General features: G+C 40.1%; 1 protein-coding gene across 1 annotated transcript; it reads left to right on the top strand.

The window, feature by feature from the left end:
• Positions 1-2,627: 2,627 nt before the first annotated feature.
• On the top strand, positions 2,628-23,022 carry OSGIN2 (oxidative stress induced growth inhibitor family member 2). Its single transcript, XM_083824138.1, has 6 exons — positions 2,628-3,644; positions 6,456-6,610; positions 10,267-10,403; positions 12,357-12,548; positions 12,961-13,052; positions 14,905-23,022. The coding sequence occupies exons 1-6, from the start codon at positions 3,601-3,603 to the stop codon at positions 15,950-15,952; spliced, it is 1,668 nt and encodes a 555-aa protein (XP_083680264.1). The 5' UTR covers positions 2,628-3,600; the 3' UTR covers positions 15,953-23,022.
• The last annotated feature ends 3,281 nt before the right edge of the window (positions 23,023-26,303 follow it).

The raw sequence follows: 26,303 nt of genomic DNA, 5'->3' as shown, positions 1-26,303 counted from the left end.
GGTGGAAGCACAGGAATCTTACCACCATGTTGCAGGCATTTTCCTTGTTTCTCATGCCGCATTACAATGTGCAGGTTGCACGTTGCGTTCTGTGCATTTGTTGCCTTCTTCAGTTACTCACTGATCATTCTGCATCTGCTGAAGAGGACAAAGACCTTTCGTTCCATGTCACGTATCATGGCTTGAGACACCAGTCCCCTGCTCTGATGCTTCCATCTTATATGCCCACAGGATTTTCAGGAATTCTGCAGTGTCAAGCTGGTACTAAACATACTAAATTATCACTCGAGTTGATCACGAGGAAAATGATGGTAAAAATGTTGTTAAAAATAACTTTGTGATTAACAAAAAAGTGGTGTTCCACATATTTTCCAGTATCCCTTACTACTTGGGAAAAGATATTTTAAATTCAATTGACTTTAAAAATTATGCACAAATGTGTAATTTTATTACCAATCGTAGAATAATGGATTTTAGTGAAATACAGGAACTTTAAACTGCCTAATTGGTTAGTATGATTTAAAATGTAAAGAACTGGAATATACCTAGCACCCAATAACTGCCTGAATCTGTAACAGAAGTGAACAGAACAGGAAATGTAAATAAATCCATTTAAAATATGCTTACTGATTCTATATGGGAGGAAATGTTTGCTATGGATTGGTATGTTTTATTCCCCTCTCTCTAGTTGTTTCCTTAGCATTAAATCCCTTTTTACTGACAAAGATACATCTGAAGAAAACATAATTTATTCTGATGCAATCATGGACTCAAAATAAATCCCCATAAAACAAACAAACATAAGCAAACAATCTAACTAAGACATTTGAGAAAGCCAGACTAACATGTAGAATTTCAAGGGAACATAACATTTTATTTCTGGGAGAAGTATCTAATCAATTATAACTCCAACAGCCTATGCAGAATACTATTTCCAGAGAAACTCCATGAGTGTTTGTTGGATTCTTAAAATACGATTTTTCCAATCTACCTCATTTGTATTAAAAACTGAAGTTCCAGCATAATATTTTCAATTTTAAATGTAAAAGGATGCTGGGGAAAGACCGCTCCTGTGCGTAGGTGTGGACACAGGTGTGGTTGTTCGTTCTTCTCTTTTACTCAAGGTTATGTCCACAAAGAGAAAAGCACAAACTAGTAATAGTACTAATACTATCAATAGCACTAATAATAGGTGAGGTTCTGTGTTATATTCTAGGGAACCAGATCTCCTGATGGGCAGAAATCAAAGAGACTGTAACCAAAGGCTGTGTGGTACCTAAAGCTGAACACGTCCTTAATGTGGTGATTTTGAAGTCAATGTTATCTGACTCTGTTAGCAACACCTGAAAAACTTTCTCTTGGCCATAGCTAGTTTCCTGGATGCATGAGGTTTCTTTTGCATATTTTCTGTAACTTGTTGCAAAAGAGGACACAATTTTCATAAAACCTTATGAATATTCAAGTAGAGAGAGTTATCTAGTTAACACACACACACACACCAAAAAAAAAAAAAAAAGTGTAATTTCCTGAACTGAAGGCAATATTTTTATGGAAGTCCCGATTTAAAATCTTTTGAGACAAAAAGGAAAAAAAAAAAGGAAGAAAAAAAAAAGAGAAGTTAAGAGCAGCTTCAGGTTCATATTTCTGGTCTAAAGACGCATGACAGCCACCCTTGGGTAAATGTGAAGAACAATGTGTTTAACTGGATGTGTTTCGTGCTTTGTAAATAGAGATTTTATGTCGAGATTCTCTATTTCCTCAGTAGGACAACCCAGATACTGTGTTCTTTTGCCTCAGGTTTTTATAGTGCATATATCTACCAAATCTAAAGCCATCCTTTCTAGTGTAAACTGGACTGATGCCATTAAACAGTAATTATTTGCTCACTACAGGTATGGCACTCTGTTGAACAAACAACCTAGAGATGAACTGGCCTGTCAGCTACCAACAGCCACTTCAGGCATGCTAACTCTACAGCCTTTTAAGGTCTTGATATTATGGATTTATGAGACAGATTCACATAAAATAACATTTCAAATTGTCAAGTTTAACCCTGCAAAAGGTTGTGATTGTTTTGTAAATAAACAGAGATGTTATGACCATTCTTTCTCACTTCTTAATATTTTAAGAAAAACAATGGAAGGCACGGGAGTCTCAAACAGCAGGCTGACTGCAATGAGCAGAGGCTGAGAGACCTGGGCCTGCCTAAGATACCGTTCAGGAGATCTTACCAACCTGTATAAATACTAGATGGGAGGGAATGAAGACAGAGCCAGGCTCTTCTCAAGTGGTGCTCAAGGACGGAACAAGTGGCAATGGGCTCAAATCAAAACACAGGAAATTCAACTTGCACGTAAGGAAGCACTTTCTCATGGTGACAGTGCTCAACACCCCAGCAGGTTGCCCAGAAAGGCTGTGGAGCCTCCGTCCTTGCAGATATACTCAAAACCCACCTGGACGTGGTGCAGGGGTTTGAGCAGGGCTTGGACTGGGTGACCTCCAGAGGTCCCACCGACCGCAGCAACTCTGTGACTAGGCAAAGACTACGCAAGCGTACCCAGCTGCAAAATATTTATAATGATAAAATAATTTTTGAAGTAGATAATATAAAGTGTATGAAGTATTTGTACATGGGTGGGTATTAGTCAATTGGTGGCTGGAAAAGTTTGTAATCTGGTTGGCTTTCTGCTGTTAACTTCCCCATGTGCGTTTTACACGTGAAACCCGATTGTGCCACACAAAGAAAGGCAAGACGGGGTGAGAGGCTGAGTGACCACTGTTGGCATTGCAGCGTCGGGTAACTCACTAACAGCACAGCCCTTCCTCACTACATGCCCCACCTGCCACCGATTCAAAATCTGTGCGAAGAGCACAATTTATTATTTTTTTTTTTTTTCAAGCTTCCGAGCAGAACCACGGCAGCAGCTCCCCCTACGCACTTGGCTGCCAGCAGGCACAGGCCCGCGGGCCCAAACGCCGGGACACCGGGCGCTCCTTTCCACCCCTCACGCGTCCCCCAGCCCGGAGCCCCGCGGCCGCCATTTCACGGCACGGCCCGCGGGCGGGCGCCCGTGGGGCTCCGGGCCGAGGCCGCCCGCCCGCAGGTGTGCCCCTGCCACCGGGCCGTGCCCGAGCCACCCGCGGCGGCCTGCGGGGAGGGCGGGCAAGGCGTCGGTGTAGGAGGGGCGTCGGGCGGCGATATGGGCTGGGGCAGGCAGCGGCCCTCGCCTTGCTCTGGTACCGAGGGAACCGCCACGGGCTCGGGCGGCCCTCCCTGCGGTCTCTGCCCGCCGCTGAGGCGCTGAGCGCCGCCTCCTCCCCCTCCGGGGAGGCGCGGCGGGGCTGGCAGGAGGAAGCTGCGCCCTCCCTCGCTCCATCCCTTCCCCTTCGTCCCTCCCGGTGCTGGCGGCGGCTCCTCCCTCGGCGTGCGAGCCGCAGCCGCCTGCGAGCGGGGCGGAGAGGCGGCGCGGCGCTGAGCGGGGCCCGCTGCGGTGGTGGAGGTGGTGGCGGCAGGAGGAGGAGGAGGAAGAGGAGGAGGAGCGGGAGCCGCGGACCGGCGCCTCCCCGCAGCCCCGCCGCTGGGCCCCGCCGGCGCCCCCCATGCCCGTGTGGTGCTGCCGCTGCTCCTTGGCCGGTCCCGTCAGGTGAGGGGCGCCGGGGGGCGGGCGGCGGCCTCCGAGGGGGGTTCGTGGGGCGAGGGGCCGGGGGCTGCCCGCTCCCCGGGCGGCTTCTGGGGCTCGGCCGGGGCCGGGGCTCGGCTCCTGCTTCGCTTCGGTGCTGCCGCCTCGGGGCTCGTGCCGCCGGTGGGCAGCGCTCTCTTCAGTCGTTTGATTAAAAAAATCAAATAATAACCCTAGAGGTGTTAAATTCGCCCCGCGGAGCGTGAGCTTGGGACCGAACGGTGGTTATTTTTATTTTTTTTTCGTAACGGGTTTTCGGTGAGCCGCCCGCCGCAGGATGCTCGGTTTGTGCGTTTATTGCTACGGGTTCGCAGGGGGCTGGGGTCCGGCACGAGTGCCCCCTGAAAAGGGCTCCTCTGGCGCTGTACCTTGCAGTAAAGTGTGGCGGCTGAAAGGCTTATTCGTTTTAATTTCAAAGGAAGAAGAGTGTTTACATGTATGCTATGTATTTTCTCCTGATGTGTTTCTTTCCCCTTATCAATTAAAAGTAATTAACCGAAAAGCGCTAAAGAGCAAAAATGACGACGCGGTGCAGAATCCCGGTAACGCAGTTGTTGCAGTTACGTGGTGAGGCTACCAGAAGGTGAAGCGAGCTCCGGCGTTGGCACTGACTCACCCCCGTGCCCTCTTGCATCTCTGCAGGACCAGAGGCAGTGGTATCTTCACCAAATCCCCGCCACTGCAAAGCTGCCTACCAGGAATTTTTATAAATACGAAAACTTCTGGTACTTGCTGGCTTGCACTGTTCAAGGCTTAGGGACCGATAACTCGCAACTTCCTAACTCAGGATCTGACCGGGTTTGGGTATGATGTCCTTACAAAGGAAGGACACGCGCCTGACAGCAGTGCTTCATCTGCTGCTTTGTAGGCACAATAGCTGAGGAACTGCGTGTTGTATGCAGGCATTTCTGAGCAAGGTTAGCTTCACTAAACCTGTCGGGTAGTTTGCGGCCAGCTTTCAAAGCAGCAGTGTTTTTATTGTTAAAGATTCTTTGGTAGCCTATAAAGCTGCACATGCATCCTGTAAGAGAGGTTTTGAAGTGTTTTTGTTTCTAGCTTCCATCTAGCAGGGAAGGTATATTAAAATGGCACTAAAGCATGCCTACTCTCTGTAAGCCTCTCTTTTGCAAAGCACAGAATGCTGTTACCTCAGATAACTTTGAGCAAAGGCTGGAAGATAATACAGTCTGCCTGTACCTATGTGTAAAAAAAGATGAAAAAAAGCAGTATGATAATTAAATGTCTTCTCTTTGCTTTCTTCTCACTTTAATCTAACTTGGAGTTTGTGTTTTATGCATTTCTATTATCGTGACAAGCTAATGTGTGATGGTAATTCAGTCAAATCACTAATTTGCAAACTTTTTTTCCTGTAGTGCAGGAAATACAGATAAAGAGTACCTGCCTTCAGAAATAAATACAACTTCAGAATAGCTTCCCCAATTCATAACAAATGTAACCGTCACAGAGCTGTATTAACAGTGTGCCGGTGCTGCTATTGCTGTACAGCTTTCTGTAGCTTTAGTTCCATTTTTCCATTGAGGAAGGTCTTTTTGAAATACATAAGAGAACTTTCAGTGCTGTGGGAGTTGAGGCAGTACGTCATTTACGTGGCTGTGGGAGTTGGATTGATGTCTTCTGCTTTTTGGTCCCATGTAGAAAATAATTCCTGAAATCCTAGAATGGCTTTAATATATGTAGATTCTTAGGAAATAAGTAAGAGTACTCTTACTCAAGTTAATTTCTTTACATTTGTTATTAAAACTGTTTAGGCTGGTAGATTGCAGTATTTTTAGCCAAGGAGTTAAGTCTGTGTTTTGAAGATTTAATAAAATAACTGCCGATAACAGATTATTTTTAATTTGTCATTGCTTTTATAGTTAAGCAGATGAAGTGTGTGCTTCTTCAATGACCTGGAAAGAATTGAGAAAGAGCTACTAAATAAGCAGCAGATGATCTAAAACAAGTCTTCATAGTATAGAAGCATGTTTAGAGTGAAGAACTATGAGAGGAACCCAAGTCCATGTTGCATAGAGCTGACAAATCTTAAGGAAATGGCGAGTGGTGAAAACAGTCTGTCCTACAATAGCTGACCTGAATGGTGCATAGTAATTCCTTTTGTTAACTTCATGGTTAGATAATTCCTTTTGTTAAAGGATTTTCTTAGAGTGCTTAAAACACCATAGGCTGCATCTAGGGTTTGTAGGAATTTCAATTCTCTCCGTTTTTGAATCGCTACCGACTCTAAGTAGCCTCACTTCTACCTTTCCACAAATTTGTTGATGTGAAGTCTTCTATGTTGCTCAGCAGGTAGGAAGGTGTGTGAATGGCTGCTGTTGTATCTCAGCTGCTCCTTCAGTCTTTGGCTGGCCTTGCTGTTGTTAATTGGCGAGGCAGTGTATGCCTCCCCTTTTGATAAGGATAATGAGAAATGAGGTTTTCTGCGTGGTGGATCAAAATAATGCTTGTTGGTTATACTTTGGCTTTGTGTAAACCGAATTGGAAATCTGTGTCTCCATGGAGCCATCTGTCCCTTTTGTTATCCTGCCGTAGACTTTCTGGGAGAAAGTAAAACTTTTATTTTAAATCTGCTGTTAGAAAAGCTGTGCTGAAGAGTAAAATTTTTTAGATTGGATGAAACATATCTGTTTTAGTCTTGTTTTCATTAACTCTATAGCTCTTCAAATAAAGTGTCAAAAGCAACTTCATTTTTGTAGAAATTGTTCTGAGTATAACTGTTTCATTTTTAGTTTTCTTCCATCTGTCCTTGTTAATTAGAAATTACAGTGGCCCTGAAACCGAAGGACAGCTTTTGAATTCCTTCGTCCAGTATTTTGGTGACAGCCTTGGGAGGAAGATTAAAAGAATGCCTTTAATAGAAGAAACTGTTCTGCCTGGGGACTCTCTCCTTACTCTGCCTGTAGTAATAATAGGTGAGTGTTTTTTTTAACTCCTGAAATTGTGTCGCTGCCATTGCCTTTATAAACCTGCTGCATGAAGTCATTTATCATTAAATAAATAATGCTTAACGTACTTACAGTGAAGAAGTTCATTAGAGAAATAAAGTTGTTATGATTAACGGTGACATCAAATTATATTAAAAGTCTTGCTACCGGAGTGTATTTTAATTCAGATGGTGACTTGGCAAAATGAGCTGTGTTATTTGGCAGCAGATACATGAGTCTTAACAGAAGAACTGTTTTGATTCTAGCATTGATAATGCAGGGCTTGATTAACATGATACCATGTCTACATCGGGTTGCATGGAGACTGTTGATGTTGCAATGATAGAAACTTCTGGAGTCACACAAACAGTCAAAAGCATGATGTGAAATGTATGCTGTGTATTGGTTAAATGCTAACCTTGCTCGTTAGTTGCATTTTGCTGTTGCAGCCATCACTGACATCTGAATATCGTCCCATCTTTTCCAAATGGAATCTGTGTCAATTCAATCAGCTGAGAGCAATGCACATGGTCTTGATTAAATAGCTAAAGGCTTGTACTTGTAAAATCTTGCTGAATGACAGCAGAGCAGAGTGGAGCAGGCTCCCTAGGTACGCAGCATAATTGAGACTGCCAGGGTGACTTGTATTGGGCCAAGGTTTTTCAGCAACAGCTGTTCACCAGCTCCTTACTGCCACGACTCAATGAAAGGATAAAGAAAAGATCTGAAGTAAAAGAGGTTTTCAATAATCTAGTTCAAAGCTGTTGGGACTGAAGCAAACCAACAGCTTGAATTGTACCTGCAAACAAGCAGAGATTCCAGAGAATAATGTTTCGACATAATGTGTTCACAGTAAATCTCTTCAACTTTGAAAGGCTGGTGTTTGTACAGTGCCTGTTCTCAGAGCTCTCTGTGACAGCTTAAAATAGTGCTCATGTAACGCATTTACGTGGATGTGACAGACGTGAATCACTTGCTGAGTTCTGCATCATAGTTGAAGAGCAACAGTTTCCTGGCATTTCATCAACCTTAGTACAGGTTTGCCATATGGCTAATGACTCAGTTTTCACTGTTTAGTTTTGCAAATACGAGTTATGCAAATACCTGTGCTCAATACTTATTTTGTCTAGAACGCTTTCCTATATGCTGGTACCAAACACAGCTGCCTTGACTATTTCTGCTTGGGGTGTGAGTGCGTGTGTGTAAAAAAACACAAATACATTACCCAAATGCTTTTTCACAGATGCATTTGAGAAATTTCTCAGGTTGATCTTCTCCATGGCAGCCTACTATCTCAAGTTAGTTGGTTGCCTGAAGAAGCCTTAGAAGGGATCTAAATGGGTCTTAGTATTGTAGTAGAACAACACAGAGTTGTGTATGTGTCCCCCATACACACAAACAGTCTCTACTGGTTTAATCTTCTCCGTGCTATTCCTGTGGAGCTGGAGTTAAATGGTTCTTATTTGAGCTTCCTAGTGCTATCTGTGTTGTGCTATTTCAGTCATTAGAAGGAAAAAAGATGGCACGTGTAATAAATTAACCTCATCGTGGAACAAGACTTCTATTGCCCTCTTTAACTTTACCATCCCATTTCTCCCCTGTATGATGACCAGTTTAAGATATGATTCTTAAACTTGTGCTGTGTAGTGTATTGTAGTTCTGTAAAGAGTACTAAGCTACTCTGATAATTTTAAATAGCTTCTGGCTTGTATCTCTTTTGTTCTAGAAATTGGGAAGAAACTGGTAAATTGTATTTGAATGACTGAAATTCTAGAATTTGATGCTAGAGCGCTAAATCTAGAGTATATTCTGTGCTAAACTTTGTCATCTTCTGCACTGGTTTTGATCATTATTGTGTAAACATGATATAGTCTTAATTTTTCATCTGAATAGCAATTAGTCTGGCTATGCAATTAGTTTGAAGTTGATTGTGTGCTTTTAATTTAGGTGTATAACAATAAACTGCAGCTTGAAGATCCCTGTGATGGAAAACCACAGCTTTCCTTCTTTGCCTTACGGCTCTTACAGTGCACAGGCATTTTTGCATCAATATACTGGTGCATAAAATAGATTGGTGTAAGAGCCTTTAGGGCACCCTGCAGCCTCCCATAGTTGTGCAGGTTCTAGGCCCATGGAAAAAACATCTTCACCGAAGGCTGATTACAAGAATCAGCCTTTGACTTCACCTGTTAGTAAGCCGCCTTCTCATGGACAATAGCTGTGACAGTACTTACACAGCGTTGCAATCGAGTATGGGATGTCTTGCTACTTGGGACCAGGGTGATGAGTGTAGCTTGGTGAAGAAGGGAAAAAGATCTGATGTACGAAGACTGGGAATGAACAGGTAAAAAAACATGGTCTGTGCAAACCGTTGGGGAATTTGAGGTCTGAAAAATCAGACAAGTGAGGAGACAGGCATTGGAGAAGTGGGACTGGGAACAGAAGGTGGAAACAACGTGCCCAGAGATAATGGGGAACAGGAGGCAAAGGGTGAACTCTGGAGATCAAGAGTTGGAATGACAGGAAATAAAAACTAGCATCCTAACAATGAGTGCTATATAAAAGCATGAATAAATTGCTAACTTTAGCCTAGAATTTGAATAGTGTGTAGTAAATACCATGCATGCCACTCTAGATGAAAAACAAATGCAAAATACTGAATAGCGCCTCATTAGGAGAACACTGTGCTTTTCATTCAGTTAATGAGGAAGAGGAGCGATAGAAAAAGCAGTACAGAGTCACTTGTGCTATTCTACAGAACTTAAACATCCTTTTCTGATGTTAGCTTTCCCTGGATTTGGATATTTGACCTTGCAACATGAACATTACTTCTATATTTGCACGTTAAAATATGATCCCCTGCTTTGTCTAATACTAGTCAAACAAATAGAAATACTTATGGTAACATGTTGGTTCCATCCATTTCACATCTTTAATAACCATTTGAAAGTAGGTTAGTCTATTAAAATTACAATAATTCACATAAATTAATTGTAAAAAGCTATAAAACAAAGTGGATATAGAAAGTTTGAATTTATATTGTTGCTGTTAAACATATGGCTGAATGTGGTTTTAAACATTTCTTGTACTTTACCACATCTACTATGTTTTTACCTTATTATGTTGTATATATAGTTTCTCATGCTGACTTGCACTGTCTTCAGCTTTCTGCTTTTTTCTTCCTTTTATTTTATGGGTAGACCTAAAGAGCACATACTCCAGGTTGTCTTTGTTTTGTGTCTTACAGTATGTAGTGTAAGTGGGAACACAAAGTTGTAAGGTGGTAGCAATACTCGGATATTACTGTGATTGACATGTAGAGCAGATCTCTTCCATCTTCCAGATCATTTTCACACAGGAACAGTGAATCTGACATACTGAATTATTAAATCACTTTATGTGCATTTTTTTGATAGTGTAAAATAGTCATACATATATTTCTTACCTGAAAAAGATTGTGCTTGGCTTATTTGGAGGAAATTGCTGTGGCAGGCTTTACTTTCCTGTGAAGATTGTAAGCTGCTTTCAATCAAATCGTATTGCATTATACTACTTTACTGAAATGTTGTTGCTGCTTATTGGATGACTTAGTAAAACTGTCAGTAACCTAAAGTTTCTAAAACAGCTACTTCTTTCTTTAATAGGAAATGGACCTTCAGGAATTTGTCTTTCATACCTGCTGTCTGGATACAGGCCATATTTGTCTCCTGAAGCTGTACATCCAAACCCCATTCTACATACAAAACTAGAAGAAGCTCGACATCTTTCCATTGTTGATCAGGTAAGCTTTTCTTGCCATCTTGTCCAGATCTTTTCTTTCTACAAGCTAGATTATGAATCAGTAGTCTTTCTTTAATGATCCTATTTAAAATGCTTTTGTAGCTTACACAAGTAGTGCTGTGGATGAAAAAGACCTAAACTCTCACCCCACAAAGAATTAGACAACAATGAAGCTCGCTAACTGTGGCCTCAAACAACTAGCTTCACTCCTTGGCCTCTGCTTTTCTTACCTGTAAAATAAAGAGCAGTATATACCTTCTTCAGTGGCTCATAACAAATTATGTATAGGACACTTTAGATGAAAAACAGTACGTTTTAAGAAGTGGGTATCCCAAAAAAATGCAGATTGCAAAAAAAAAAAAAAAAAGCATAACCAGCCCAGTTAGCTTATCATGTTTCTAATGCGTTAATGAGTTACTTTGTTCCTCTGTTGATTTAAACGAAATCAATTCGTAATCACTTTATCCAAGGCTGGTGTGTGTTTGTGGTGTTTTTATGGTTCTTTAGAGATTTTTCCTTGTTTGTGGTGGTTTTTGGTTTTACAGTGTGCCCTTTGTTGTGTTTTTATTACTTGCCAAAAGTGTCTAAAGCATTACTTGGTCAGTGAATAGCTGACTCAGGAATTCTAGCTTTCATGTCCTAGAACAATTGGGCACTATTGTTAAAGATCGAAGAATACATGCTGCTAACTTACTTCAATTTAAAATATTCCTAAATAATACAGTTCTCATTAAGACTTCATTTTTTTGTAGCATTAGGGACATGTAGACCAAACCCATTTTTCTTTTCTGAACAGTATGCATCCTTAAGTGTTTGTGTTCACAACTGCTGCTGTTTGGTATCTGTTATACTTGTATACATCTGGTTTTCCTATTCCATTTGAACAGTTAAATCTTCTCCTTTATTTTTCTCCCCATTTGTCCATTTGTTTGCTGTATTATCATTTTCTACTCATTTCACTGTACTGCTGATTGATTACTCCCTATGCAATCAGCGAGTGTATTGCCCATTTGACTATAAATTTTTTGAAATACAACCACGCACGTGTGTCGTGGAGAAGTAGGTATTGTTTAACTTTGGTTTGGGGCTTTTTGGTTTTAGTACTCTGCCATCTGTGTGTAATGTTGACCTTAAGTTTCAAGGTTTGTTTTTTGGCTGGAAAGTAGGTTGACTTAGCTTTTGGCTATAGGTGTTTCATATACTTCATCCTCCCTCTCTCCCCTACATTTTCTCCCAGTTTAGGAAGCTAAACTTGTCTTTGTCAGCAAAAAGTTGGCTTTGTGGCCATTTTTCTCTCTAGATTTTTATTCTCTTTTTCAAACATTTGCCATTGCATTGCAGTGTTTCTAGATAGGAGAATGTTGCTGGCTAATAGATGCTGAAATATGAAAACATTTTAGAATGTTCTAGAAATAGTTCTCAAGATGAACTGCTTTGTGAAGTGTAATTCTGATTAATTTTTAAAATCAGTGCTTCCAATACTGTGATTTATTTCAAAATAAAATAAACTTGCTGGTAGAACTACACACGAGCAGTCAGACGACCCTTTTCTGCTTGATTTTTAAAATGATGTCTTTAGGTTTCCATTTTGCTTTATCAAAATGAGACTCCTAGAAATACTAGCAATTCTCTGTTAAAAGCAGTCTGTTATCTATAAACGCTATTAAGTTACTCTGTTCTCTAAATGTTTGTCCCAGTTTTTCAAATAATGACCTGCCTTGGTATTACTGCACTAGCATGTAATTATCAAATGGCAAAAATCTATTATATAAAAAGTTAGAGAAGAACTGAATTGTGGCAGTTATTTCTAAAAACTATCTTGATTTAATTTCTACGCTACATATCTCTACTTAAAATGCAACTTGAACTAATCGTGTTTTCTGTATATCAAATTCAATTTCTGTACATCAGAAGAGCATGGTAAATAGTAAAAATTGTAACTCTCGTACTTCAGGATCTAGAGTATCTGTCTGAAGGCCTCGAAGGACGTTCTTCAAACCCAGTTGCTGTGCTTTTTGATACACTGCTTCATCCTGATGCTGACTTTGGGTATGACTACCCACCAGTTTTGCACTGGAAGCTAGAGCAGCATAATTATATTCCCCATATAGTGCTTGGTAAAGGACCACCTGGTGGGGCTTGGCATGTGAGTAAATATTTTATATTACCGTATGGTAACTTGATAATTTTGTGGTCTAGGAATTTTCTTGCTAAGGTTGTTTTAGATGGTAATGGCAGTTTCATTTACCAAAGGTCAAGTATGTTAGAGATGAAACATTACCCTTAATTTTGGGAATCGTCACCATGACTGCTGTCTTATGTTTTTTATTAGTTTGATTATACTAAAGAGTATTCTCTGACTTTTTTCATACTGTTTCCAGCTGCTGTTATACAAAATCTTAAATCTTAATGTGTTTGTATCCTGTTGCTTTTATGCTTTTCTCATTTTGTGTTTTTATAAATAACTTGCTTTTATTTTCCCTTTCACTTGTTCTACTTTTATGTAAAAGTATCCATTTGAAATTTATCTGGTCATGCCTCTTGTTTTTCATCCATAGTCCATGGAAGGCTCTATGCTAACAATCAGTTTTGGAGACTGGATGGAACTACCTGGACTCACCTTTAAGGAGTGGGCAGCTAGCAAGCGCAGGTAGAGATGCTGCATAATGTATTTTGGAAATATGCAGTTGCTGTAAGATAGATGACACTATTTTAAGAACTGGAAAACATTCAAGCTTCACTGTTTACAGGAATGCTTCTTTTTTAGTTTATTAAATTGCCTGATGGCACTAGAAACAATACTGCTGTGTGTACTCTGAAAGAAAATTGACAGTGGTTGGACAGCATAATGGCTTTGAGTGCATGAAAAGCATGCATACTAGCAGTGGTGTGTTTTAACAACATTTCTCAAATAAGTGCTGTTACTGTAAGTAGTTTTAGTCATTTAAAACCTACGGAAGTATCACAAGTTCCTCTTTCACTGTGGATGTCACTTAAGTTGCTGTGCACGGTAGCTTTCTTGTAATTCAGGAAGTCACTATTTTTCAGCTTTCACTTTACAAAGCTGCAGCATCTAAGATGTTGCAGTCTATCACTTGTACTGTTGAGAATAATTCATTACTTCCCAATGTTATTTTCTTGTAAATTTCTTGGAAAACATTTTAAACAAAAACTGTCTTGTATGATTTCATGGCCTTTGCTTCAAGGATACAACTAGTTCACAAATACCTGTGTCAATAGATGAACTTTACATAGGCTTTTTCTAAAATTTCAATTTTCCTGACTTTATTCTAATTAAAGGAAGCTGTTGTTTCGAATTGGGCATGTGTCTTTGAGCAGCCTGTTACTCATTTCAGGAAAGTATAGTGGAGAAACTTTGTTCGTTAGTCGCTTTCTTAGCGAGATAGTCTTGCGTCCATATGAACTGAAATCCCATAAGCTGCTTATTATCTGAAGCTAATTTGTTGATATTATAATTTTCAACAATACTAGAAAAAAAGAAATGCTGACCAGTTTTACTACAATTAAACAAGCATATTAAAAATACTGATAATTAAAACTTGTAGTCATGTGAAATGGTTTCCTTAAAACAGGTGTCATACTTGCATCCAACCTCTTTAATAAATACCAAGTTTTCAGAGCAGTGTATGTACTTTTAAATGTTCAGGTTACTGTTTTGTTAATCTGTTAGGGTAAGTAACCCAATCTCTTGCAAACATTCTTCAAAGTGTAATTCTGTGGCTATCCAATATTCACTACTGTTCCTTTTGGCTTCTTAGAGCTTACTTCTAAAGAAGCAGCAAAATTCATGCAACTGTTCAAAATAATTATACTTTCAGCTTAAATTTTTTGTAAATACAGCAATAAACATGAAAAGCATAGATGTAATACCAGGATTCCAGTGCAAGAATTTTTTTATTGGGCATTTGACTATTGTAATCCTATTCACATGTGTATTAAGGTTCTGCGTGATGCTTGCTTTTTTCATTCCTGTGGGACTTAATTCTGTGATATGGAACTACTTATTTTGATCCTTAACTGAACTTACCTGTACTAAAAGGAGAGGTCTTTCGAGTTGAGTATTCTTCAATATACTTCAAAGTTGGCACTTACTTCAAGTAACTAAATAGTTTGTATGTTGGCATTGAGTATTGTTTAGCCAGTATTATATTGTTGGTGGTCATGATGTTAAACTGGCTTTGTAAAACGCTTCCACGTAGACCTACTGTGATACTGCAGGGTATTTATGCTTAATTTGCTCATCACCTTAGCACTTTACAATGTAAAGAGTTGGTTATTTAAAAACAAACAAAAAAAGATAGCTTGTCTTGTATATCAGGAATCAAGACAGCGAATAAAACTAAGTTCAAATATATTGAACTGTAGTTAAACTGAACAGATTCAATCCTCTTATATCTGAGTGTCATGGGGTATATCGTATATGATGTTGAAACTACTGTTAAGGTGTTAATATTAACTGGAACCATTCAATTCTGTTTCAGAAACATAAAGAGTGACCGAGTAATGCCAGAAGAAATTGCTTGCTATTATAAACACTATGTTAAAGTCATGGGCCTCCAGAAGAATTTCAGAGACAATGTTTATATAACATCAGTATCCAGACTTTATCGAGGAGAGGATGATGAAGATAGAAGTCAACTAAGTGAAGATATTTCAACGCAGCATTTGGAAATGGAAGATGGACAGAAATCACTGATTAAGCGAAACTGGGAAGTCAGAGGTTACCAGCGAGCGACGGATGGTTCTCATGTGCCCTTCTGCCTCTTTGCTGAGAATGTGGCTCTTGCCACTGGAAGCTTTGATTCTCCTGGCCGACTACAAGTTGAAGGAGAAGACTTACCTTTTGTGCTTCATTCCATGTCTGACTTTGGGGCTGCTATCAGCAAAGGAAAGCTACGTGGGAAAGCAGACCCTGTACTAATTGTGGGTGCCGGACTTACAGCGGCTGATGCAGTACTGTGTGCCTACAACAACAACATCCCAGTAATTCATGTGTTTCGTAGAAGAGTTACTGATACAAGCCTGATTTTCAAACAGTTACCTAAAAAGCTTTACCCTGAGTACCATAAAGTCTATCATATGATGTGTACTCAGTCACACACTGTGGACTCTAATCTGCATTCTGCTTACACTAGTTTCCCTGAACACAATGTACTTTCCTTCAAGCCTGAAATGAAATGTGTTCTTCAGAGTGCCTCTGGACTGAAGAAAATTCTGAAGTTCTCTGTAGCCTTAGTTCTGATAGGTTCTCACCCAAACCTTTTCTTTCTAAAGGACCAAGGACATAGCATAGGTCACCACTCAAATCAGCCCATCACATGCAAGGGGAATCCTATAGAGATCGATCCGTATACTTATGAATGCACTAAAGAAGCAAACCTCTTTGCTTTAGGTCCTCTGGTTGGAGACAACTTTGTACGGTTTTTAAAAGGAGGTGCATTGGGCATTGCACGATGCTTGGCAATAAGACAAAAGAAGAAACATGAATTGATTGAAAGTGGGGATGGAGGAGTCGATGGGGTACCTTAAATAAGGCATTAGAAACTTTCACATACGAAATTAGACGTAGTCTAACAAGATACTGACAGCAAAAGTTGTTAGCAGTCATATTTCTGTATACAAGTAACCTGTACTTGTATTGTTTGGTAAAGGATGCTAATACCACTATACTTCCTTTTCAAAATACAAAAATTTGATCTGCTGTTACAACTGATCTCTACTCCACTGGAATTACTTCCAGAGAAACAAAAAATGAGACTAACTGCTATTGACCTGCCTGTCATCTCTTGCTCAGCTTGAAAGAGCAGACTTCCTCTGGGAAAAGCAATGCATGCCAGAGTGGGTTTATCTTGTAGTGTCAAACCTGATAAAATATTCTTATCCTGAAATTAAGATAATTTTTAAAAGCAGAAGACTCCTAGTACAAAGTGATTCTTGGTCCCAAAGCAAATTTGGAGCCTTCTGCTTGAAGTGAGGATTTTATTTATTTGCCATAGTAACACAGGAGGAATGAGCACTTAGTAAAATGGTCTTTACTATGCGAAGGATTTCTGTAAGCTGAGAAGTACTGGTCAACAGTTCCAAATTATTCGACTTGGAAATTGGAATAAAAGAACAGGCATTCCCGTTTAATCTTCAGTGCATGATTTGACAATTCATTCATATTTTTTCACGCTATGCCTAGATTTTGGTGAGTGCAGAAAGACTATGACATGAGATGTTCCCCTTCAGTGACGTGTACGTTCTGAGAATACTCATCAACATAAACAATAAAGTACTGATGTAAGTGCTCTTATTGCAGTGTCAATATAATGAATAGTGTACTACTGAAAAAGAAATCTAAGTACATGAGAAAGCTTTTCCATTTTTTGCCTTTTAGCTCAGGAAGACTGAATGGGATCACTTGAGTGATGAAGGTGGGTGGTAGTTATTAGCGTCTCCCATTTGGCCAAGTACTGGTTGTTTTTTCCTCCTAGATCAGCACATAACGCAAACTATTTTGGTCTGCGTTTATTTTGAAATGTCATGGAAAAGGATTATACTCACAGCCAGCGTAAAGAAAACAAACATAGTTCATATAAAATACTAGTTTGCTATAAAATACAAAGGTTTAACAGGTACCTACCTCTGAAGTTTTGCGTTTCTGCTCCGTAATGTAAGGCCTAGATTTTTGTTTATCTAAACACGCTCTAGGGTTACCGGCTGCAGCAAGGTAAGCAACAGCCAGTTAGAGAATTATCATCCAGAACTCTCAGTAGATTAAGTGCTTGGTTTTGATTTATTACCACACACTTTAATTCAGGTCCAATGTGATAGAATAGATGGTACTACATTTAGTTTTTCATTTGGTTTTCATTTTCATTCTGTGTTGAAGAATATCACGTTAGTTTAAGATACTGTATTTGCATGATAAAATCTCCATGTTAGCACTTGAGCAGATTTTAAAAGGAAATAAGTCTTAGGCTTAGACTTTGTGAAACTACTAGTGTTTGCTGGTATCCCAGCTTATTTTCCCAAGTTATAGATATCTATATGCAACAAATGCCTGCGTTCTGTGCCAACCGAGTTATTGGGTTCTGTGACTACTGCTGGCTTTTATGTGTCTGAGTAAGGTAATCAGACTTGCACAGACTTGAGTTGACGAGGCTAAGTACACAAGGATTAAAATGACTTTTTTTTTTAATGGAAGGCAAAAGTCATTTATGAAATGATGCTGCTACTGATAGATTTTAGTTTAGAGCCAACCGAATTGCATAAATGCAAACATAAGGAAGGCAGACTTTATTTTCTGCATTGCTTACAAGGTTGAATTTAACCATACATTTTCAGTAGTTAAGATTTTTTTATACTGATTTGAGCTGGCTTTGATTATGCTAAATCCTAGGCTTATTTATAAATGAATTGAAATTCTATAATTAGCCTTCTTTAGTAGAAACTGTATGTATGTATCAATCTATCCTAAACCTGTGATACCTAATCATTTTAACTGAGAATTGGTGTTTCAAGTGATAAATACTTGATTATAGAACTTTATTGCAGTTAATATATTGGGAATACATCTGCACTGTGATTAAATTCCTTCAGTTTTTGTATAAATATACATTTCTAAATAAGGCATATTGCAGCATGTTAGAGCGTGTCCCTTTGTCACCTGAATCAAAATGCCAACAAAACAAGGGAAGCAAGGAAGGAAGAGGTCCAAACAGCCGAATCTCTAGCCTCAGCTGCTACAGCTGTTCATGGGCTGTGCTCATGGCAGAGACAAACATGGTGAGTGATTTTTGTCCTGCCCATTATACAGGTAACTTTCACAGCACTATTACAACCCCTTGAGCTTTAACTGCTTTCCTCTTGTCAGTCTTCTCAGTATCTCTGAGATAAGACATGTTAGCTGGGCAGAGCAGTCTTCTCAGTGGTCATGTTTATTAGACTGCCAGTATAAAAACATTTTTGACTGAAGCTGTACTAAAAAGTCATCCTGTTTCTTTTAAGAATTGCTAGTTTTAAAGTTGCAGCTGGGCTTTCTGACATCTGGGTTTCTGACTATCTGGGAGATGTTTCCATTTCTCTCCACTTAGGTATGGCTGTAAGAATAAGACATGTAAAAATTAACTTGGTTAGGATAGCTTTACCTTAAGATAGTTTTACCTAAAGCATTATGATAATTACTGTATTTATTATGGATTAGGTGTTGGCACTGGATAGCTCTTTTGGGGAAACGTGTTGTTTCTCAGATTTCAATATATATATATATATATATATTTGAATTTCTTTTATGCTATAATAGTTCTCCGAAGGGAAACTGTGTGCTTCCTTCAGCTCTTCTTTCAGTGAGAAAGATAAGCTTTCAAATACTGTGCAAATAGGAAGGATGCTTATTACTTCAGCTTTATTACTGATACACAGGACGAATATAACTAAAATAATTTTATTTGGATTTACAGTATTTATAAAGGTACGTTAAGCATACTGTGTATTTTGTAATAGGCTAGTGGGAAAATATCTTTTGTAGTTGACTTTGGTCCTTAATGCTGAACACATCTCCTAACTAAATTATTAAGATTATTTTAATTAGTATCCAGCTGTGTTGGACTGGGGCTAAGGCCTGTCACAGTCAATTTCCCTAACAATCCATCTAAGATGTAATTGCTTAAAAATAGGCAGCTCCTAATGGAGGCACCTAACCGTGGTAAGAAATGGCACAGCTTTTGGCTTCTGGTAGCTGGTTGGCTTGGGCTTAAAGCATTTTCCACAAAAGCGTGGCTTCATTTTGCCCTGCTGAATCAGTGCAGGAGCCCTTTCTGCAAGCAGTCTGCGGAGTGGTGACAGTAACGCCAGCCTGTTCTGGCTCTGAAGTAAATGCATTGCCTGGAGCTCACAACCTTGGCTTGCCAGGAGAAAACATAGGACCCAGGTGTACAGGCTCCAGGAACAGGGGCCGATACATTGAGTAAGGGGCACCAAAGAGCATCCCACAGCCATGGGTCCCCAACCCTGCAGGAGCTGTCAGGGTGTGCCGTGCTTTCCTTCCGGCCTGTTGTGTAGGCACCTCTTCAATGATTAATCTCTGTGTGATGGCTGCCTAAGGAAAAACATTAATTCCATAGAAGGAAGTGGCTGTAGGTTTTCTTGCAGCTTGAGAATGGGGAAAAAAGGGTAAGAGCCAGGAAACTGAAGTCTTTCATTTCTTCCAGCTTTGGATAAAGCCCAGACTTTGAGGCAGGCCTGGCTTGCACCGCCAGTGGAAGGGGAGGAAAGGAATTTACCTTATGAAAACCTCTTTTAGGCATGGTCCTCTTGAGAGAGGAAAAAAAGGGTGTAAAATCTGCGAACTTCGGATGAGTCCTCACTAATAACAAGTAATGACCAGTGAGGAACAATGGCAGGAAAGCAGTACAGTACCCGATCAATATTAACTGAAAAACTACAGGTGCCAAAGCAAGCCCCTGTAGTACTCATAGGCTCTTGGTCTCCTCCCATCCTCTTCTGTCAAGATATGCAAGCTGTGACGTTAAGCTGGAGTTGTGCTGGCCTTAGTCTAACCTGTTGCCATATGTTTTTAATGGGCCGTTAAGGGAGGTTGTGGTGAAGTGCAACGTGTGAAGCCCTAAGCCTTGATCACTAAGGTGATGTGCGAAGAGATGAGTCGTGGTTGCTCTGATACAATGCCATATTTTCCACTTGTGAGAAACAAAGCTGGTATTTTCATGCAATAGTGGAATCTTTGCTTTAAAGCTGCTAGATCACAGCTACTTCTAAACTGCATGAGGTAGCACACGCGTACCTTAAGGGCAGCTGATTACATATGGATAATAAAACCCAACGATGATTTCATTTTGAAGAAGTTATGGAACAAAAAATGCTGAAAGGTTTATACCGTTAGGTTTTATTTTAGGTCATATTATAGAACATTCTGGCTATGATGTTTTTATCAGTGGGTTTTTTTTGATTGTTTTTGGGTGAGAGCAAGATGGGAGCACAGTAGCTCAACTGATAAAGAGCCTTTTGGATATCCACTTCTCCCTTTCCTCCTTGCCTGACCCGAAAGAAAATACATGCTTTGTTTGAAATGACCATAATACATGTTCTGTTTAGCAGAAACAATGAAATTTTTATTTTATTTTTTTGGACAGAAGGAAAGGCTTTGGTGACAATTGGGGTGACGAATTTGAAGTTAGATGCTGCGTTATGAATGCCTGTTTTTCTGAAAGACAATACCGTCTTTTGGGGAATATGGTGCACTTCTGGGCTGGTTGCGTTCAGCTGATTCTCAAAGCTTGAACTGCACTAGAAAGTGTGGGACCACAGACTTGGTGTAAGGAACAAGGATTGGGAGGGGCTACAGTGTAATTTAGTAATTAGGGTGAGTCTAAGCACTCCTCTGAAGCTGGCTTTGTCTTTGCAGGCACTATGGAATGTTTCAGCTCAAGCAGGCTTATTACCCTGAACTTGACTTCACGTTACACCCATCTACATGTTGAGTGGCTTTCTAACAAAGATTTTGTACTCACAGGGCATACTAAGCCCAACTTTTACAAACCGGTGACCACAGTAGTCATCAATACCAGGAGAGAAGAAGAAAAAAAAACAACTTCATATTTTTAGCTGACCTATCCTTTTGAAACAACTTGTTCTGGAGATTAATTTCATCAAATTTGCATTTTCTTCGTTGTGAGATCACTAGCAATGTGCCTGCATTGTCTACAGTGGATGCTCCAAACTGAACTTTAGCTTGGTTCCTGGACACCCTCTGCAGACCTCTACGCCAGCATAAAGACAAAACACATAACAAACCTAGTTGTTCACAAATTATTATAGAATCCCAGCATTTTAGGTTCTTTTTTAACCAGATACATAAAGTTGCCCACAATCTAAAGCAGGAGGCAAGGAGATGATAGATTTGGTAGACTTCTGAGGGTTGCTCTGAGCAGAGGGAAGTGATTCACTTTTAATTCTAAGACCAGCTTCTCTGTGAACACTGAGATGCTCTTTTTCAAGAACTGATCCTGTTACCTTATATCTGCTTGGCAAAATTTGGAAAGTCAATACTCCAGCCTTGCCCATTGCTGTTGGTTCTGGTATTCTGGTTGTCGAATTCCAGTTCTAAATGAGCTAACCTATGCTCACCCACCCCTATTTTTTGCTCACACATGGTGCATCTGGAACTTGAGGTACTGAGCAAACATTTCCATGTGTCGTGCCTCACTATTTCTGCTTTTGCTGAAGTATGTTTGGGTCATCCCCTATTTCAGATGTTCAGTGTAAACAACTTGTAGAGAGTATCTGCTGTCAGCTTAAATATATTCTCCTTTTGAACTGTGAGCAAAACCTCAGCCTTGATTAGACGATAAAACCTACCTGAGGCATGCATGTAAAGCTTGTTTTATATTCATGTGTGAAAACTGATGACAGATGAAAGGCTCAAGGAATAATACGGGAAGAGTTTCAGCTGAAAGAAGTCAATTACTGGTCCAGAGAAGTGGGGAACTCCATAACTTGGAGGAGAGGGGGAGAAAAGCTATGGGGAGGCAAAGGTCTTCAGAGTGCTGTAGTGTTCAGAAAGGGGGAAGAGAAGTTTTTGTATGGATCTGGTGCTGTAGCTGATGCTTGAGAGAGATTTCAATGGTCAAAGCTGGGGCAGAAGGATGCGAGCAGAGTGCTAAAGCAAGTGGCAGGGCAAGTGGCTGGTTGGGGAGATAGGAAAATGATTGGCAAAAATCAGATTTACCTCACTAGAATGTGGTGGTCATGAAAAACTTGTAAGAAGAAGAGTGAGGAACACAGTGGTAGGGCAGCTGATGCAGGTTTTGCCATGTTTGGATTAGATTTGAAGATACCAGCACAACCAGGGTGCAGTCAGAAGTAGCCAAACACTGGGGTGGCCAAATGTGGCTGTGGGCAGATTCAGGAACTTGAATGGAGCAAGAGAAGGGCAAGTTGTATGGGAGGGAAAGTGATGGGGAAAAGGCAGCATAAGAATCAAGGACAAAGAACTTTCTGTACAAAACGGACTGATGTTAGGAGATCTGGGTGGGGGTGGAGGCAGGTCTTATAACTGATGTACCAGGTGAAGTCGGTGTAGAGGCTTGATGTGTAATGTGGCAAAGGACTGGAGGTCAGCAGACAGGATACTGAAGCTGATGACAACCACATTTCTAGGTTATAGGAATTAGTGTAATGACACAGGAGAGGCCAGCCCTGCCACCCACCCTGCTGCACCAGCCCTGAGAGAAGACTGGTAGTAAGTGGAAGAGATTGGTAGTAAGCGTATGATGAAAGGGGGGTGGATTCTCACAGGTGTGAGAGGTCAAAAACAGAGCCTAATCTTCAACAGTGAGAAGGAAAACACGTTGGTAGTCCTGTCAAAAAAAAAAAAAAAAGGCTGTAGCTTCCCCAGCTGATGGGGGAAAGACAGGCAGTCAGCTGAAACTGATGCAAGCTAGAGCTGAGGATGGTGTTTCTACACGGAAACAGCATCTGTCCTCTCTTCCAGGGGTGCATGAAATAATTCAACCTGCTTGAAACTCTGTTCAGCTAAGATGATGGATGCAAGACTGTACCTTAAAAGCCTTGCTAATAAAAAGTATATTTAGTTTGTATATTGTGTGCATCTCCTTCCTGTGAGCAGCATGAACAAAAATAATATGTGGTACTAAAAAAAAAAAAGCACTCCCCACACAGCCTCAATGTTTGTTACACAGAAATATAAGAAACAAGATCTGCAGATAAAGCTTCTGCTTAGATTTATTTTTGGCTAAAGAGCAGCCTTTTGTCAAAAAATGTGGGTGTGCTTGTACACTGTGGTTTGAAGTAGATGAGCGAAACAGATGTCTGAGCTACTGAACTTTTTTTTTAACATCTTCTAAAGAAAGTCAACACCGTACAACTTCCTTAAGCAACCCGGTGAGGTGAATGTTGAAACCACAGAGCACACACAAACAAAACAGGCAGCAGCAATTCTGAACTGCAGACTACTCAGTAAAGGCGTAGTGTTCAGGAAAAGTCACTCTGTATATATATGTCATGCAGAGAAATAAAGGAAATGGAATGTGTGCAAGTGAAGGACCTCTCCAAGGACAGACCAGCAGCTATAAGGGAGCAGTAGCTTCTAATACAAGGGAAGAAATGAGGAAAGTAACTGTCCGTAAAAGGTCTGTAGCTGTCTTCCCAGTAAAAAAGCAGTCTCACAGCTGCCTGTGAAAGACTGCAAAGAAACTGGCTGTTACAAATGTTGGCACAAAGGGCACATCTCAAGATTTATGAAGACCCTCCAAGTGCTCACAACGTCACGGAATGGCTGGGGTCGGAAGGGAGCTTAAAGACCATCTAGTTCCTCCCTCCCTGCCATGGGCAGGGATGCCACCCACTAGATCACCAGATGATGGCTGGGTCCAGCAGTCTTATGTCACTAAATAATGGAAAATGAATATCAAAACTGCTGATTCATCTCTCTGGGGAATTGGATTTGAAGAGTCCTAAGTGGTATAATGTGAATGTAAGAGTGGTCACAGGTATGCCCCCGGGGTGGCTTGAACTCCAGCAGAATACAGTGTGAGTAGCAAAGGACTTAGCTTTTACTTTCTTTTACAGGGTCACGGACATCATGTTTTGAGAATTTCTCAGATGATTTTTTTTTTTAAATAGTAAATAACCATTCTGAAGGATCTTCTCCTTTGATATTCTGCTGAGCTCTTTGCTTGAGTTGTGTAACAACTATCAAAAACGTTATCCTCAGCAGTCTGCACTGGCTGTCAGAGTAGTGGGTTTTCACAGGAAAAGAGGTTCTGATGGTACAAAAACTCACCCTGAACGTGCAGCAAACAACAGTAAGTACCTCTCCTCCAGCAACTACCTCAACAGCTGAAGAACAGTCTTTATAAAGCTGGTGGGTGGACAGGAGTTGACCCTGTGGTGATGCATGTCACAATACCAAAACACCCTCATTGCTGAATTCAGAATGATTTGTGTACCATTTTGGACATCCCTGACTAAGCAGCAAGACTCTGTCAAGAAAAGCCTGAGGACAAAGTATTCCTGAGGACAAAGTATTTCTTGTCTGAGACCATGTAAGCAGGTTGACTTCACGATAACTGCTGTTGACACGGAGAGATTTCAAGGTTCTGTTCCTCAAATCTGAAACATGACATAGTGGTTTCAAATAGCCCAGCTTACCTTGCTTGCACATTCTGAGCTCTGGCCAAAGAAAGTAGCTTTGTTAATGAGTACTCATACTTAATAACATCAACCATCTTTCTCCCCCTGTAAAGAAGGGATCATACCTTTCTGCCTCTTGAACCAGGATGTAATGGAGCTACTGTCCATCTTCATCTGTATGTGATGGTTTTACACAACTGAGCAAGAAGTCTTGAAGGCTTTTCTCACTGCACTTAAAAATGAGGGAAAAAAGCTGGTTTACTTCCAGCTCCAACATCTACAACAGAATCAATAATAATTGCTCTATTTAGTGAACCAAAGAGAAGGCTAACATTAGTTATCAGCTGCATTTAAGTCTCTCGGTGGACTCCTAACTCTTAAGACAAAGCCCCCAAAACTGTGATGAAGAAACTCCCTTAACTTCCTCAGTTCTCCTTCTATGAGACAAGATCCTTTGGTTTGTCTTGGCCTGAATCTTCAAGACTGAATCATTAACATCATTTCCAATAGCAACACCATTCAATTAGCTTCTCTGCCACTCCTTGATCTGGATTTTCCAAGTTTTTATTCTTTTATTTTCAGAGTAAACTTCTCCCCCTCCCAGAGAGCCAGTTTAAAGAGGGGGAGAAGAGCTCATCCAATCCTAAATATCAGGGACAAGTCTCTACAAACGGTAGAGTCTTGAAAAAAAAGGTCTTGATTAGTTAAGAAAGTAAAACAATTGAGGAGCTATGACCAAGTTCATGGCAATGGTGGCCATGGCCATTGGATGTAAACGAACAGCACCTTGCATTTATCAGTTAGCACTGGACAGACAACCGATTGCCTGAACTAAAAAGTTTTATTCTGTTTTTCTCTTTGGACTCCTGGAATCCACCAAATCCAGTCTTCTACCCCTCTGACTTGAGTCTCATTGCAAATGAAAACAAGTTATACTATGAGATGGCTATGTCCAAATTTACACTCTTCAGGAGCACAGAAGGCTGTTTTTCAAGTAATACTAAAGGAAAAGTACACAAACTCTCATACGCTGGTAATTGTCATCATGTAGCTTTTAGACTTTCTTCACACAAATTGTTCTTAAACAGCCATTTTCAAACACAGCTCTGTCCTTATTTGCAAAGGAAAGGAAATAAGCAGAAACTATACTTACCTCTCTCCTTTATCTAAAGGAAATAAACTGCTTGATGCTATTGCAGAATCTTTCTGTGTTTTTAAGACCGTTTCTAGTCTAGCTGTAGGCTGTTCAAACAAATATTGATGATTAATAATAGGGCAAAACCCACTGAATTTTAAAAACAAGTATTTGTTCCAATATCTGCCATCACATAGAATTGGTGGTTAGCTAGAAATAAATTTATGTTACCAACTTCAAAAACAGGAAGAAGTTGGAGCTTATTAACATTAAATATTGTCTATGCAGGCACAAATTCAAAGCTCAGTGTAATTTATTAATGTCTTGTTTATGAAGCCTTCAAAAACTTCATGAAGTCCTCAAGAAAACAGTCACTACATACAAAAATCTATTTATCAATGCCTTTCTAAAAAGAAAAAAGCCTGGTGCTGACTTCCTTTTTCTTCTTCCCCTAAGTACTGACAAGCAAACATTAGAAAGAAACAGCCTGAAATGAAATCCTAAATACATATGATATTTTACTGGGCGTTGCTCTAAGGCAAGAATTTTCAAGACCTTAACATGTGCTATCCATAACCACCAAGCAATGAA

Source organism: Anser anser, assembly GCF_964211835.1.
Source record: "Anser anser genome assembly, chromosome: 2".
Taxonomy (NCBI): domain Eukaryota; kingdom Metazoa; phylum Chordata; class Aves; order Anseriformes; family Anatidae; genus Anser; species Anser anser.
Note: the sequence above shows the minus strand (reverse complement) of the source record. Positions and strands in the feature narration are given on the sequence as shown.

Coding starts and splice junctions, on each gene's coding strand:
- OSGIN2 (XM_083824138.1), top strand. CDS start 3,601: ATGCCCGTGTGGTGCTGCCGCTGCTCCTTGGCCGGTCCCGTCAG. Junction 10,404..12,356: donor ATCTTTCCATTGTTGATCAG/GTAAGCTTTTCT, acceptor CTCGTACTTCAG/GATCTAGAGTATCTGTCTGA. Junction 13,053..14,904: donor TGGGCAGCTAGCAAGCGCAG/GTAGAGATGCTG, acceptor ATTCTGTTTCAG/AAACATAAAGAGTGACCGAG.